Raw genomic sequence first — 15,145 nt, 5'->3', positions numbered from 1 at the left:
TACAGGAAAACAATTTCTTGGCAGATCTAAAAGGTTTGGACCATGCTTCTGCACTAAGCTGAACTTCGAGCAGTCATCAAATATACTAATGCCAATACCTGGAGGGAAAGCTTTATTCCTAATTAGAGGCTGCAGTGCACTAGAGAAACCTCTTCTTCCCATGTGGGCAGCAATATTATGCCAAACCTTAAATGTAGGCATCAAAATAAAATGATTTCTGACACCAAGAGGAAGGTCAGCCAGACCAATAGATAAAAGACAGAGGCGAAAGAGGGTCACAGCACCAAGTATCTACTGGTGGCTCGCCTTGGTATAGAAAGGAACCACCCTGAGATTATTTGTGCGTGGCAAGCCCAGTAATAATATAGAAGGTTATGAAGCGCCTGCCCCCCTCATCTGTAGGCAGTTGTAAAATCTATATCTTTTGTCTAGATTTCTTCCCATGCCATATACATTTAGGAAGATATCCCTCAATCTCTGAGAATGTTTTTCTGTTGATCCTGAGAGGCAACATTTATATGGGATATAATATTCTGGGTAAAACATTCATTCTGATTAAACGGGGGGGTCAAACAAAATTCTACTTTTAAGTTCATCAGTTTAAAAAAAACTTCAGGCAGTCGGTGACCTCAGGTGTTTTAAGTTCTGCTGACTTCTCCAGGTTTACAGTGTAACAGTTAGCTGGATGAAGCTTTAGATGCTGAGCATTGATCATGTGTCGTGTCACAGATCGCTCACGTTGAATGAAGAAAGGCTGTCACGGTTACAGCTTGGAGAAACTGAACTGCGCTAACAACTAAAGTGAGTTTTTAAGTGCAGCTGGAGAACGTGTCAGCATTTTGAAAGCTGATAACAGATCAGCTTTCACAAACACTAGAAACTGTAAGTGCCAGTCCATTTCTTTACTTGTCATGTTAACAATCCATTCAAATTTGACTGACATCCACCAAGGTCTTGAAGGTTCATCATTTATTGGTTGAAAACTGACAGAAACCTTGTACCCCAGGAACTGTGTACTGTCAGACTGTCATTAGCAGTCGTTTAAAACTACGTGTTATAGCTGTACGATATACATTCTGCTGCCTTTGTTGGTATTGGCAACATTTAGGACATGATACTGGCATATGGGGACTGTAAATATCACATTCTAATATCATTTCACATTTAAACTCTGACCTCACGTTTACATTTTACATCTGCTGTTCTTTACGTTGATGCCAAAATGTGTTATTTTTACTACAAATCTCCTAAAGTACAAACAAAGGACACAAAAATACAGTTCCAGCCTGTGTCATGGTCCTGGGTCTGTGACCCATGTTTCTAGGTTTCCTATGTTCTCATTTAGCATTGTTTAGTTTCCTCATTCTTCCTGCTTTAATCATTTGTATTTCTGGTTGTGAGTTCTTGTTCATTTAGTCTGTTGCTGTTTGTGCCTCCCAATTCAATTCAATTTCTTTATTGTCCCACATGGAGAAATTAGTTTAGCAGCAGGAGGATAACAATAAACAGAACAATACTATAAAATAATAATAACAATAATAATGATAGAAAGTTCAAGGACAATTATTTGCCATTAAGGAGACAAGACGCAGTAGGGATAAAAGAGACCTGGAGTCCTCACAGGTACTCTATAACGGCGGCCGGAAGGCAACAACTCAAACTCACTGTGAAGTGGATGGTTCACACAATTAATAATAGAATGAGCCTTTCTAAGCACATTTCTATTGTAAATGGCCAAAAGTTCATCTTGCCAGCGCCCTGAAATTTTGCTAGCAGTTTTTACCAGAAGTCCCAACCGATTCTTGTTCTTCACCGTCAGGTTACCAAACCAGGCAGCGATACAAAAGGACATCACAGATTCGATAAAACTTCTATAAAACAAGGACAATATCTGAGATGAGACATTAAAAGATCTCATTTTCCTTAAAAAGAACAGTCTTTGTTGAACTTTTTTAGTAGTGGCATCAGCATGAGATTCAAAACACAGTTTATGGTCAAGTACCACACCTAGATATTTATAACTCTCAACGATCCCAACATCGGCAGTTTTAATGATAGTGGGTGATGAGCTATAAGAGGACTTCCTAAAATCAATAATCATGTCATTAGTTTTTTCCCTGTGTCTATCATGTCTATCATGTATGTTTAGTTCTGTCTCTGTTCCCCGTGTTCATCCTGTTTTACTTTGAAAGTCTAACGTCCTGTGTTTAGTGTATTGCTTCCTGCCCGTCTCCCTCCCAGTGGTGTTCCCTGTGTGTTTCAACTTCCCTTGTTGGCCCTCTTTGTATTTAAGCCCTTTGTGGTTCTCTGGTTGTTGCTGGATTGTCTGATTCTTACACATCTCTTGTCTATGCCCCCAGAGCACTCAAAGCACATTGTACAACATGCCACATTCACCCATTCACACAAGCATTTTCTTCGATGCTTTTCAGTGCTTCCTAGCTAACAGTCACACACATTCACACTCCCATGGATGCATCGGAGAGCAACTTGGGGTTAGTGTCTTCTTTTTGCTGTCCTCTTGGACCGAGAGGCTATCATTGTCCAAGAGGACAGGCATGCACATGCAAATCCAGACCATCTTAGACTGCAGCAGGCTTGCAAAAGTACATTTACCTTAGAGACACTGTTGTACCAATTCATATGAGGCAGGGCTGGTGAAACTGATCTAGTAGCTTGACGCGTCTACAGTAGAGTCACACCCATACCCACACCTCGTCTCGGAACAGAGGACGCCATCATCTACCTGCTCAATCGTGTCTACACCCATCTGGACCAGCCGGCGAGCACTGTGAGGGTCATGTTTTTTGACTTTTCCAGTGCTTTCAACACCATCAGGCCGACCCTCCTGGGTGATAAGTTAGCAGCGATGCAGGTGGATGCTTCTCTGGTGTCCTGGATTGTTGATTACCTGACAGGAAGACCACAATATGTACGTCTCCCACAGTGTGTGTCTGACAAGGTGATTAGCAACACAGGGGCACCACAGGGGACTGTCCTCTCCCCCTTCCTCTTCACCCTCTACACCACAGACTTCAGCCACTGCACAGAGACCTGCCATCTTCAGAAGTTTTCTGATGACTCTGCGGTGGTTGGATGCATCAGCAGGGATGATGAGACAGAGTACCGGGCTGTGGTCGACTCCTTTGTCACGTGGTGTGAGCAGAATCATCTGCAGCTCAACGTGGCAAAGACCAAGGAACTGATCGTGGACTTCAGGAAGACCAGGAAACACTTGACCCCTGTTTCAATCCAGGGGGTCAGTGTTGACATTGTGGAGGACTATAAATACCTTGGAGTACACATTGACAATAAACTGGACTGGGCTAAAAACACCACAGCACTTTACAGGAAGGGCCAGAGTCGTCTCTATTTTTTGAGGCGACTGAGGTCCTTCAACATCTGCCAGAAAATGCTGAGGATTTTCTATGAGTCTGTGGTGGCCAGTGCGATCCTCTATGCTGTTGCATGCTGGGGGAGCAGGCTGAGGGTCGCAGATGCCAACAGACTTAATAAACTAATCCGTAAGGCCAGCAATGTTGTGGGGATGGAGCTGGACTCCCTCAAGGTGGTGTCGGAGAGGCGGATGCTGCCCAAGATAAAGACAATGTTGGATAACACCTCCCACCCACTCCATGACATGCTGGTCAGTCACAGGAGCTCGTTCAGTGAGAGACTGAGATTACCGAAAAGCACCACTGAACGACACAGGAAATCATTCCTGCCTGTGGCTCCCTGTACAACGCATCCACTTAACACACTGTTTGCTGCTACAACTACACATGTTTCTTTTCCAACTATTTATTTATGAGTGACTTATGTATGTATGTATGTATATATATGTATATATTGTACTATTCTTAGTTAGCGTATTGTCTGTCTTGTCTTAATGTTGGTTTAAAATGGAGCACTGTAACAAAAAATAATTTCCCCCAGGGATCAATAAAGTATTCTGATTCTGATTCTGATTCTGATACAACAGTGCTGTCAGGCCTACTGCTCTCTGTTTGGTGGACTTCACTTTCAACCCTTCTGTTCCGTACTCGCTTGTGGAGTTGTGAAGTCTTCCTGTGGCTGGACAGCAGGTGGCAGGGTTTAGCCCGCAGCCAAAACCATAAGCAGTGCTTTGTCACAAAGGCCCTTTGCAGTATGTGGCTGCAGGATCTTCTGACGGTGTTTACTTCCATAAGCTTTTCAAAGTAAACCCACATTGTGCAGTCGACTGTCATCCTGTAGTAGAGACTGACCTCTGACCTGTGTTACATCATTGTTATCAACTGAAACATTTTACATTCACACTTTACTTTGTTAATGATGTTTTCACTGCAACTTTCAATATATCTGGTAGGAACTTCTACCGACCTTGATATCTATGTAAGGAGAAAAGAAACCTATGCATGGCGATACATCTAAATGTGCGCTGTCATGTGTCACTACTAAAAGCTGTGATGATAACACTGAACCCTTGGTTCCTGCTGTTCTGCCTGACTCCAACTCCCACAGGGCCTTGGGTTCAGTATTGTTGGTGGGCAGGACTCAGCACGTGGTCAGATGGGCATCTTTGTCAGGACAATATTCCCCCACGGTGCTGCGGCAGCTGATGGACGGCTGAAGGAGGGTATTACTTCCTGTTCATTCTGTGTTACTGACTTGGAAGGAAAAGCTTGACAGCACCTGGCAGAGATCATTACCTACTAACGGTGATTTTATGCCTCCCCACACAGGAGACGAGATTCTGGAGGTGAACGGAGAGTCTCTGCAAGGACTCACACACCAACAGGCCATCCAAAACTTCAAGGTTGGCTTTCAGCGTTTATATTTCATCAACAATGTAAAGAATGTTAAACTTGAACTGTTGTCTCCTCCTGATGGTGGTGAGAGTAATTACACCAATGCCACTGACGTCTGTATCCAGCTGCTGACATTATGCTGTAATCTGCTTGAACTATTGCAGTTTTTGTAGATTGCTTCTGTACACAGTTATCGTGGTGTACAACTTCAAAATGACTAGATACCCGAGTGTTACTGTGGGATACTGTGAGCGAAAGCAGAAGCGAAGCGACTGTGAGTAGAGCAGGTGAACAATGACGTTCAAACCCCGTCCCAAATGTCCTCTGCCCTGTCGCTGTGACTTTAACTCGCTCACATTTGTTAAAAGTGCAGGAGTCATTGACAAAGAACACTATTATAAAAAACCTCCTCTGCATTTTCCCAAACTTTACGACAAAGTTTAAATGAGGGATTTTTGCTTTTTCTTATTTTAGTGCATGTTGTTAGGCTGCTGTGCTTCATTTGCATGACATTGTCCCTTAATGATAATAAGGAGCCCCTCTCTCTGCCTGTCTGTAAAACCTGTCTGTAGTGAATCTCATTGATGTGTTTTGTCCTCTTATAAAGTTACAAACAAAAGATTTGTCTGATTTTTAGATTATCGTTAAAACCCCATTTTTAAAAGTATGTAATGTGTTACTAAAACGGTTGATTTTTGACATTTGCAGACTTTGTGACATGGTGTTGTATTTATAAAAGAGTGTAGCTGTTCTGTAGTTGATGGAATGAGCTGACAGGTCAGAACAGGCCCGTCTTCAGCACAGAGCTGCGTTCGTGAAACTCTGACATCACAATATTACACCTTTTATTTGGGGGTCACTGTGAGAGCATACACTGTCCTCTGTGAAAGAAATTGTTGTTCAGCAGAACAACAAAAGTGAATATCAAGTAGGAAAATCCTAAATTTATGGAATTCCCCTTGTAGTCTTGACATTTCTTTGGCTGTTTCCTGTTGTCAGGATGCACCTTTGTTAGTTTGTTTTCTCAGTCCTGGTCCACATTTCCAAAGACATCATCCCAGCACAGCTGATAAGTTCCACACTCACGCACATGCTTCTGTTAACGCTGGTCTAATAAACTTTAGCTGGCAACGTTAAAACTGAGTGTGACAAAACATTTGTTTGGACAGAAATGATTTAAAATGATTTAAAAACTCTCAAAGAGCACCTGGAACACCTTCATAAAGCCTCAAAAGCACTTTAAAATAAAAATTAGTTGAAAGTCTGGCCTCATATGCTAGTATCCTAACAAATTTCCCACGTGTGGGACTAATAAAGGTTATCTTATCTTATCTTATAAAGAAATGATGGGTCGGCCAAGACCTCTGCATAACTTAAGAGTTCAAGGAAATCTAAAGAATAAATGTTAAGTACAGAAAAACTGAATGGCGTGCTCATAAATCAGTGGACAGGTACCAACCCAGCAAACAGCAAACCAATGAGAAATGAAATTCCACCAGTCTCAGAAATAACATCTTAAACATGTTAACATCGTAATATTCAAGGTGTCTGTAAATTTTTATCCATCTATATACAGTTTTTATATTTTTAGGTTTACCAACGAAAGCCATCAAAAGAAGGTGAAATTCATTCAATTCAGTTTTACGTAAATCAAAACAGTGACCTCAGTGTGCTTCGTATTATAAAATATAGACTCTACAATAATACTGAGAAAATTACCAATAGCCAACAATCCAAGTCAAAAAGAAGAAAGTGCCATCAACCCAGTGTAAGGGGTGTGTTTTTACACCCCAAGGGAAGGAGGGGGGACTCCCAACGGGGGAGCGAGTGGCATGGGTGGGTGGGTGAGTGAGTGAGGGGGGGCAAGGAGGGGACAAGGGACATCGAGGGGGGGGGTGAGTGAGGGACACACAGGGAGAGAGGGGGAGGAGCAATGTTCCCTCTAAGCTGCGCGCATGCGCAATTGCGCACTGCTGGCAGGTCTCTGCGCACAAAAAAGAAAACTAACCTGAACTGAAATTAACATTAAAACTTTAACAATCCTGTTCTGCATGTTAGTCAGTGACTGGCTGCTCCCGTATGGGATCAGAACGATGCCACCTTATCCCACAGTCCAGCCAATGATGCGATTCACATTCGTATATACGCAGCTGATCAACGTGGTTGTCAGGCTATGACAGTGTCCTTATGTGCCGACACCGGTGTTTTAGCAAAGCGGCTGATGTGGAGTGAAGCCACGTTAATGACAACGTGGACAACCATTGGAGATGTGAGCAGGACAGACGAACAACTGACGGGAAAAGTGTGGACTTTATACCAGTTTTTAAATTGAGTTGATCGGCCACGTAAAACCAGAGTTATGATAAAAATATCTGCAATGTTTGATTTTCTTCCTGAATACTGTCGTTGTTTATATTTACTGCAGGAAGAAACGGTAAAAACGGCGTTTTATAAGGAAAACGCTCGAAAGCATGTGAGCAAAAACAAAACCAAAACTCCCAGCCTTTCCTATTGGTGGAAAAATGTACCATGTGGACCAATCAAAACATGGCATTTAGTTGTTAAGAAACGGGGGGAAGTTTTAGAAGTGACGGCGTGTTTGAGATGTGAGAGATTTGCGACGTTTAGTGCAAATCTTGTGTAGTTAGTGTGTAGTCAGTGTGTAGTGTAGTCAGTAGTGTTGTTGTGTGTCAGAACAATGAGGCGCCTGCTGAGTGTTACAGGTGTTACAGCAGTGACACATCTGCTGCTGTCAGGCCTGCAGGTATCAGGCTGTTGTTCTCCTTCATCTCATAGTGGACAAAAATTATTTTTTGGAGCGGCACAAATAATTTGTGTGGCATCAGATTTGATGCAGAACAGCTGATTGTTCTGTAAATAGTTTGAAATGTTTGTTTAAAAAACGCCTTGGCTGCATTTTTAGGTAAACAGCTGCAAAAAACTTTGTTGTTTGCATTACTCAGTTACTTTTTTGAAGAAGTAACTATATAATTAATTGCCCAACATTGGTCATTATTTACTGTATTTTGCAGACAGAGTTACAGACTCTCTCCCAGACCACAGACTCATAATACAAGTCAGAGCAAAAAAAATAAAAAAGAAAGTTGTGTTTTCAAAATTGGAGTTCAAGTTGGAAATGGAAAGCACTTTGGTGTACTTCGGTCTTAAAAATGTGCTATATAAATAAATTTTGATTTGATTTGATTTGAAGTTATTTTTCCTTCCAATAGTGTTAACATGCTACACAGGTCATGAACAAGATTTTTTACATTTTCATTGTAAGTGGGCTAAAGCAGTTAATTAAAAGTCGTCTAACATAAATGTAAATGCTGTAATTTGATTATTTTAATAAACATGTAACTTGGATGGATTCGATGCTGGCGTGACCACAGTGCACACGTCTGCTGTTGCTCACAGTGGTCCAAGGGACGCTCAGGGAGTTTGTGTGTTCGCTCAGACACATGAAAAATTAGAGGGAACATTGGGGAGGAGGGCAGCAAAGGGAGGGACATGGGTGAGGGGTCGGGGGTGGGGGGGGGACATATCAGATTATTGATTTGACCACTTCTAAAGTATCCTTAAGTTCTCTGATTGGTTTTCAGCCTACAGACGGCCGTCTGGCAGCTGCATCCAGTTGAGCTTTGTATTCAAATTCATAGTGAAAAGCTATAAAATACAATTCAGCACTGTTAACTTTTGATATTATGTCTGCTGCATTTGTCATGAAATAATAACGGAGCAGGCCTCGCCTGATATTAAACCACTTATTAGTCAGCTGTCAAACAACTAAACAGTTAAAGCTTAAAGGAGACAGTGTGAACCTTTCAGTGTTGTGTCAGCATTTTCTGAAATGTGTCTGACAAAAGCTAAAAGCTGATTAATATGTCAGTCATCTCTTAAACGCTGATGTATTGTTTCTGTGCTGTAGGTTTAAACCTTTGCATTGCTTGCTGACAGTTCTGTTTGTCTTTCACTAAATGACACAAATGTCACATAAATGTATTGTAAGTTTTGGATGTGTTGTTTCATATTTTGTCCCCATCATGTTGACATTGACACTGACGAGGACAGCTGAAGGGCGAGACCATAGACTGAATTTCTGGTGCTGACGTCCGCAAACAGAAAACACTCAGCACAGTCACTAAAGACGTTTTTATTTCCACTTTCATCTTCATTAACAGCAACTTAAGAAAGGCGTTGTAACGCTGACCATTAGAACACGGCTGCGCAGCCCCAGCCTGACACCATGTCCCACCCCCACCCTCCTCAGCCGTTCCACTTCACCCAACTCTCATACCAGTGGAAGTACACCAGTCCCATCAGGCTTCAACGAAGCTGATGAACGCAGAGGCCCTGGCCCAGGTCCGAAGGACTGCATTGTCATGGAAGTTACACTTAATAAAGGTGAGCTGGTGTGACTGAACCCAGGAACCAGTTCAGGTGTCACTGGATGATTTTCTTATTACCACTGAGATGGTGTGTCTCTGTGTGTGTCTCTGTGTGTGTCTCTGTGTGTGTGTCTGTGTGTGTGTCTGTGTGTGTGTCTGCGTGTCTCTGTGTGTGTCTGTGTGTGTGTCTGTGTGTGTGTCTGCGTGTCTCTGTGTGTGTCTCTGTGTGTGTGTCTGTGTGTGTGTCTGTGTGTGTGTCTGCGTGTCTCTGTGTGTGTCTGTGTGTGTGTCTGCGTGTCTCTGTGTGTCTCTGTGTGTGTGTCTGTGTCTGTGTGTATCTGTGCGTGTCTCTGTGTGTCTCTGTGTGTGTGTGTGTCTGTGCGTGTCTCTGTGTGTGTGTCTGTGTGTATCTGTGCGTGTCTCTGTGTGTCTCTGTGTGTGTGTGTGTCTGTGCGTGTCTCTGTGTGTGTGTCTGTGTGTGTCTGCGTGTCTCTGTGTGTCTCTGTGTGTGTGTGTGTCTGTGCGTGTCTCTGTGTGTCTCTGTGTGTCTCTGTGTGTGTGTCTGTGTGTATCTGTGCGTGTCTCTGTGTGTCTCTGTGTGTGTGTGTGTCTGTGCGTGTCTCTCTGTGTGTGTCTGTGTGTGTCTGCGTGTCTCTGTGTGTCTCTGTGTGTGTGTCTGTGTGTGTGTCTGTGTGTGTGTCTGCGTGTCTCTGTGTGTCTCTGTGTGTGTGTCTGTGTCTGTGTGTATCTGTGCGTGTCTCTGTGTGTCTCTGTGTCTGTGTGTATCTGTGCGTGTCTCTGTGTGTGTGTCTGTGTGTGTGTCTGCGTGTCTCTGTGTGTCTCTGTGTGCGTGTCTGTGTGTGTGTCTGTGTCTGTGTCTGTGTGTATCTGTGCGTGTCTGTGTGTCTCTGTATGTGTGTCTGTGTGTGTGTCTGTGTGTGTGTCTGCGTGTCTCTGTGTGTCTCTGTGTGTGTGTCTGTGTGTGTGTCTGTGTGTGTGTCTGCGTGTCTCTGTGTGTCTCTGTGTGTGTCTCTGTGTGTGTGTCTGTGTCTGTGTGTATCTGTGCGTGTCTGTGTGTCTGTGTGTGTGTGTGTCTGTGCGTGTCGTGGCCAGCTGTAGCAGCAAGCACAGCTGTGTGAAAGTACCAAAGCATTGATTTACACTGAACAAAAATATAAACGCAACACTTTTGTTTTTGCTCCCATTCCCCATGGGATGGACGTAGAGACCTAAAATTCATTCCAGATACACAATATAACCATCCCTCCCAAACAGTGGTCACAAATCAGTCCAAATGTGTGGTAGTGGGCACATCTGCTATATTGAGATAATCCATCCCACCTCACAGGTGTGCCACATCAGGATGCTGATCTGACATCATGAGTAGTCCACAGGTGTACCTCAGACTGCCCACAACAAAAGGCCACCCTGGAATGTGCAGTTTTTTGCACTATTGGGGGTCTGGGGACCCAGAACCGGTCAGTATCTGGTGTGACCACCATTTGCCTCATGCAGTGCAACACATCGTCGCATGGAGTCTATCAGATTGTCAATTGTGGCCTGTGGAATGTTGGTCCACTCCACTTCAATGGCTGTGCGAGGTTGTTGGATATTCGTGGGAACTGGTACACGCTGTCGTATACGCCGGTCAAGCACATCCCGAACATGCTCAATGGGTGACATGTCCGGTGAGTATGCTGGCCATGCAAGAACTGGGACATTCTCAGCTGCCATCTGCCCTGAACAATGTGAACCATGATTCATCCGTGAAGCGCACACCTCTCCAACGTGCCAGACGCCATCGAATGTGAGCATTTGCCCACACAAGTCTGTTACGGCGACGAGCTGGAGTCAGGTCAAGACCCCGATGAGGACGACGGGCATGCAGTTGAGCGTCCCTGAGACGGTTTCTGACAGTTTGTGCAGAAATTGTTTGGTTGTGCAAACCAATTGTTCCAGCAGCTGTCTGGGTGGCTGGTCTCAGACGATCTTGGAGGTGAACCTGCTGGATGTGGAGGTCCTGGGCTGGTGTGGTTACACGAGGTCTGCGGTTGTGAGGCCGGTTGGATGTGCTGCCATATTCTCTGAAACGCCTGTGGAGACGGCTTATGGTTGAGAAATGAACATTCAATGCACGGGCGACAGATCTGGTTGACATTCCTGCTGTCAGCATGCCAATTGCACGCTCCCTCATTGCTTGTGGCATCTGTGGCATTTTGCTGTGAGACAAAACTGCACATTCCAGGGTGGCCTTTTGTTGTGGGCAGTCTGAGGTACACCTGTGCACTACTCATGATGTCAGATCAGCATCCTGATGTGGCACACCTGTGAGGTGGGATGGATTATCTCAATATAGCAGATGTGCCCACTACCACACATTTGGACTGATTTGTGACCACTGTTTGGGAGGGATGGTTATATTGTGTATCTGGAATGAATTTTAGGTCTCTACGTCCATCCCATGGGGAATGGGAGCAGTAACAAAGGTGTTGCGTTTATATTTTTGTTGAGTGTATGTTCCAGTATGATCACAGCAGTTTCACTGCTGCATCAATCAGAGGCTTTCTTGACTTTGGGACTTACTACGGCTTTAACCCCCTGCAGAGCACGGTGTGGGCCTTGGAATTGGAGTGTGCTGTTTGACCCTGGAGAACGCTGCTCCTGGTATCTACATCCATAGCCTGGCTCTGGGCTCTGTGGCCAAGATGGATGGCAGGCTCAGGTAAAAATTTGTAGTTTTACTAATATCAGAAGAGTAAAACGTGTTTTAATGAGAGTATTTCTCAGTAATTGTGATAATCTACTCACTGACGTGTGTGTGAATCTTGAGGAGACAACGTTCAGAGTTGTGCTGACACCTGTGCCTTTGTCCAGTCGTGGAGATCAGATACTTGAGGTGGACTCGGTCAGCCTTCGTCACGCTGCTCTCAGTGAGGCCTATGCCATCCTCAGTGAGTGTGGGCCTGGGCCCATTACTCTTATTGTAAGCAGGCATCCTAATCCAAAGGTAAGACCTGATCTGCTTTTAAATAAAAAGTTCAGCCTCCTGTAAAACCGCCTTAACTGTTGGTTTGATTCAAGCTACTGGATGAAGTTGCTCCTGCATCCTCTGTCTTGATCCTCATGATGTTCCTCTCCTCCAATGACATTCAGGGGTTGTTGAGCCAAAAATGTATCACATAGCCCGGATCTACTCACCAGTTTCTAGTTTAATTGAGAATTCAAAGTAAATTGAGTCTCATTCACCCAGACAAAAACACAGTCTATGTTCCATAAACACAATCCTAGGTTTCTTTTTAGCTCTGTATATACACTAATCAAGCATCACATTATAAGGACCTGCCTAATATTGTGTCGGTCCCTCTTTTGCTGCCACACAGCCCTGAGGTATTTGGCCATGGGCTCGACTAGACCCCTGAAGGTGTCAGTTGGGGTTTGTTTGTCCAGCACGTCCCACAGATGCTCGATTGGATTGACACACGGGAGCCTCGTCAACACCTCAAACTAATGGGCTACTCAAACCTTTCCTGAACCCAAGAAAGCTCCAGCTGATCCAGGAGAGAAGGACAACTGCTGCCTAAGTGAAAACCTGTAGTGATCCCATACGTGTCAGGAGTATCGGAACAGTTGAGACGCATTTTTTCTAAACACCGGGTCTCTGTGGCTTTTAAGCCCCAAAATATGCTGGTCCACCCCATGGATCGGGTCCCCCGACACAAACAGAGTAACATAGTGTGCAGGAGGATTGGCAGGATTTATACATCGGGGAAACCAAACAACCTCTGGCTAAGAGGACGGCACAAAACAGAAGAGCTACCTCGTCAGGCCAGGACTCTGCAGTCTATGCACACCTACAGGCCAGTGGACACTCTTTCAATGATGAGGATGTAACATCCTGGACAGGGGGGAGCGCTGGTTTGAGGCCATTTACATGAAAAGGGAAAGACCATCTCTGAATCGAGGAGGGGCCTAAGGGTACATCTGTCACCATCTTACATGCTGTGATTGCAGCCATTCTCCAACTCTCTGTGAATGGGACTCATGGCCATTAATCAATGGTTGTTGATGGTCATATCAATGGTCATGAAACTGACCACACGGCCCGTTGTTAGTCATTGGTATTAGTAGTCACTATGCAAATATAAAATAATACATGGTCTGCAACAATGCTCAAGTTGGTGGTACGTGTCAAAGTAACATCATGAGTAGCATGACCCAATGTCTCCCACTATCACTTTGCCCAAAGCATCAGACGGCCTCCACCAGCTTTTCTTCTTATCGTAGTGCATCCTCATTCAAAAACCCCTTATTCTGTTAAATGGGATTGTCGGCACATGTGCTAATTATTGTGTTTCTGGTAGATTCCTGAAGGTTGGTGCTTTAGGATGTGTTTGTCTTTCTTGATGCTAAAATGCATCTTTTTGTGTTTCTTTGTCTCACCTCAGGTATCAGAGCAGGAGATGGATGACATCATAACTCGATCCACTCACAGGGACAAAATGAGCAGGAACAAGCACTCATTTCATTCGCAAGGTCTGACCTGTACCAGCATTCACATTTTAATTAACTGTATCAACTATTTTACTAGTTAGCTCCATCATTTTACACATGGCCCTGCTACACTATTGTAGTTTAACTACTGTGTAGGCAAGAGCACTGTTTCTTTGGTTTGTAACAAGGTTTCAATGAAGAACACTGTACTGTGACAAGACAGGGTTGATGTTGTTCACTTAGTCCTGGTCTCGCCATGGTATTAGATCACTTCCTGTTCTTGTTACGGTGCACTGTGGTGTTTTTCTGTAGGTCAATCTGTGTAGCTTGATTAACTGCAAATTTTCTCAATGAAACTTATTTCATAGTAACTTACAGGGGCTGTATTAAAGCATCATTTCTTCAGAATCACATGCAAATATTCACTAACTGTGTCCTTAGGGATTTGCTAGCTTAGTGTAGCTAATAGCTTATCAGTTAGCCAAACCACTAGCAGCAGGTTTGTGTGTTAGGGGTTAACTGCACTTTCCTCCTCAGCTGTGCCCCAGCAGGTGACTGTGGAAGAAGTGTAGTCAAAAACAGAAGTGCCCACCAACCTGTTCAGTTCTGGGGAAAATTGATTCTGCCAGTTAATTTTCCCCAATCTGTGAAATACCTGCCAAAGAACAAAATGTGCTAGGAAGATTTTACTCTTAGAAATGTGAAACTAGAGTCCCAGCAACCATGGTCAAAGTATTCCAGGGGCCAGAGCAGGTGACACTGGAACAACTTTGAAGGCTGCATCAGCCTCTAGTCCCCTAGTATATATGTATATGTAGTGTATATGCATGTCCACATGTGGGTCTTCAAATGGCGGCTGTCCAGAAAATGATGTAACTTTTATAGATAACTTAAATGTTCAGAGGAAAACCTGTTCTTATTAGGAGAGACCCAGCATCTATACCTCTTTGGATTTTTTAGTTCTTTCTATAAAAATTGGTGAGATTGTATAAAACCCCAGTCCTACAGTCTTACAGGCCTCTTAGGAGCTTGCCTCCTCTTGTTACCAGCACCCCCCAGTTCCCATCCACATATAAACTATCCAACAAACCACACTCTCATTGCTGTGCAGCTGATACTCAGTTTTAGAATAGAATAGAATTCAACTTTATTGTCATTGCACATGCACAGGTACAGGGCAACGAAATGCAGTTTGCATCCATCCAGAAGTGCTTTAGTGATATAGATATATTACAATATATATTAGCAATAATATAGATATGTGAGTATATTACAGAAATGGGTCTATTACGGTATGTTATAATGTACACGGTATGAGGTATGTTGTGAATATTCTATAACTATAAGTATGTACAGGCTGTAGTGAGTACAAGCTATGTACAGGCTATGAACAGGATATAAATATGAAAAACTATACAGAATATGAAATAAATAACTTTACAGAAATCTGAGATATACAGTTATACAGTTATACAG

The 15,145-nt window shown here is 43.7% G+C and overlaps 1 protein-coding gene across 1 annotated transcript in view; it reads left to right on the top strand.

Annotated features, from left to right (window-relative positions):
• The window catches only part of pdzd2 (PDZ domain containing 2), an 89,667-nt gene that overhangs the window by 53,232 nt on the left and 21,290 nt on the right, over positions 1-15,145 (top strand). Inside the window, exons 12-17 of the mRNA XM_085424272.1 lie at positions 4,504-4,618; positions 4,725-4,798; positions 8,972-9,194; positions 11,783-11,900; positions 12,053-12,185; positions 13,624-13,711. Coding sequence (XP_085280398.1) covers positions 4,504-4,618; positions 4,725-4,798; positions 8,972-9,194; positions 11,783-11,900; positions 12,053-12,185; positions 13,624-13,711 — 751 coding nt within the window. The remainder of the gene's footprint in view (positions 1-4,503; positions 4,619-4,724; positions 4,799-8,971; positions 9,195-11,782; positions 11,901-12,052; positions 12,186-13,623; positions 13,712-15,145) is intronic.

This window comes from Rhamphochromis longiceps, linkage group LG12, assembly GCF_057381845.1.
Source record: "Rhamphochromis longiceps isolate RC_006_pf linkage group LG12, R_longiceps_female_GT1.1, whole genome shotgun sequence".
Taxonomy (NCBI): Eukaryota; Metazoa; Chordata; class Actinopteri; order Cichliformes; family Cichlidae; genus Rhamphochromis; species Rhamphochromis longiceps.
This window is presented reverse-complemented; position numbering and strand designations above follow the sequence as displayed.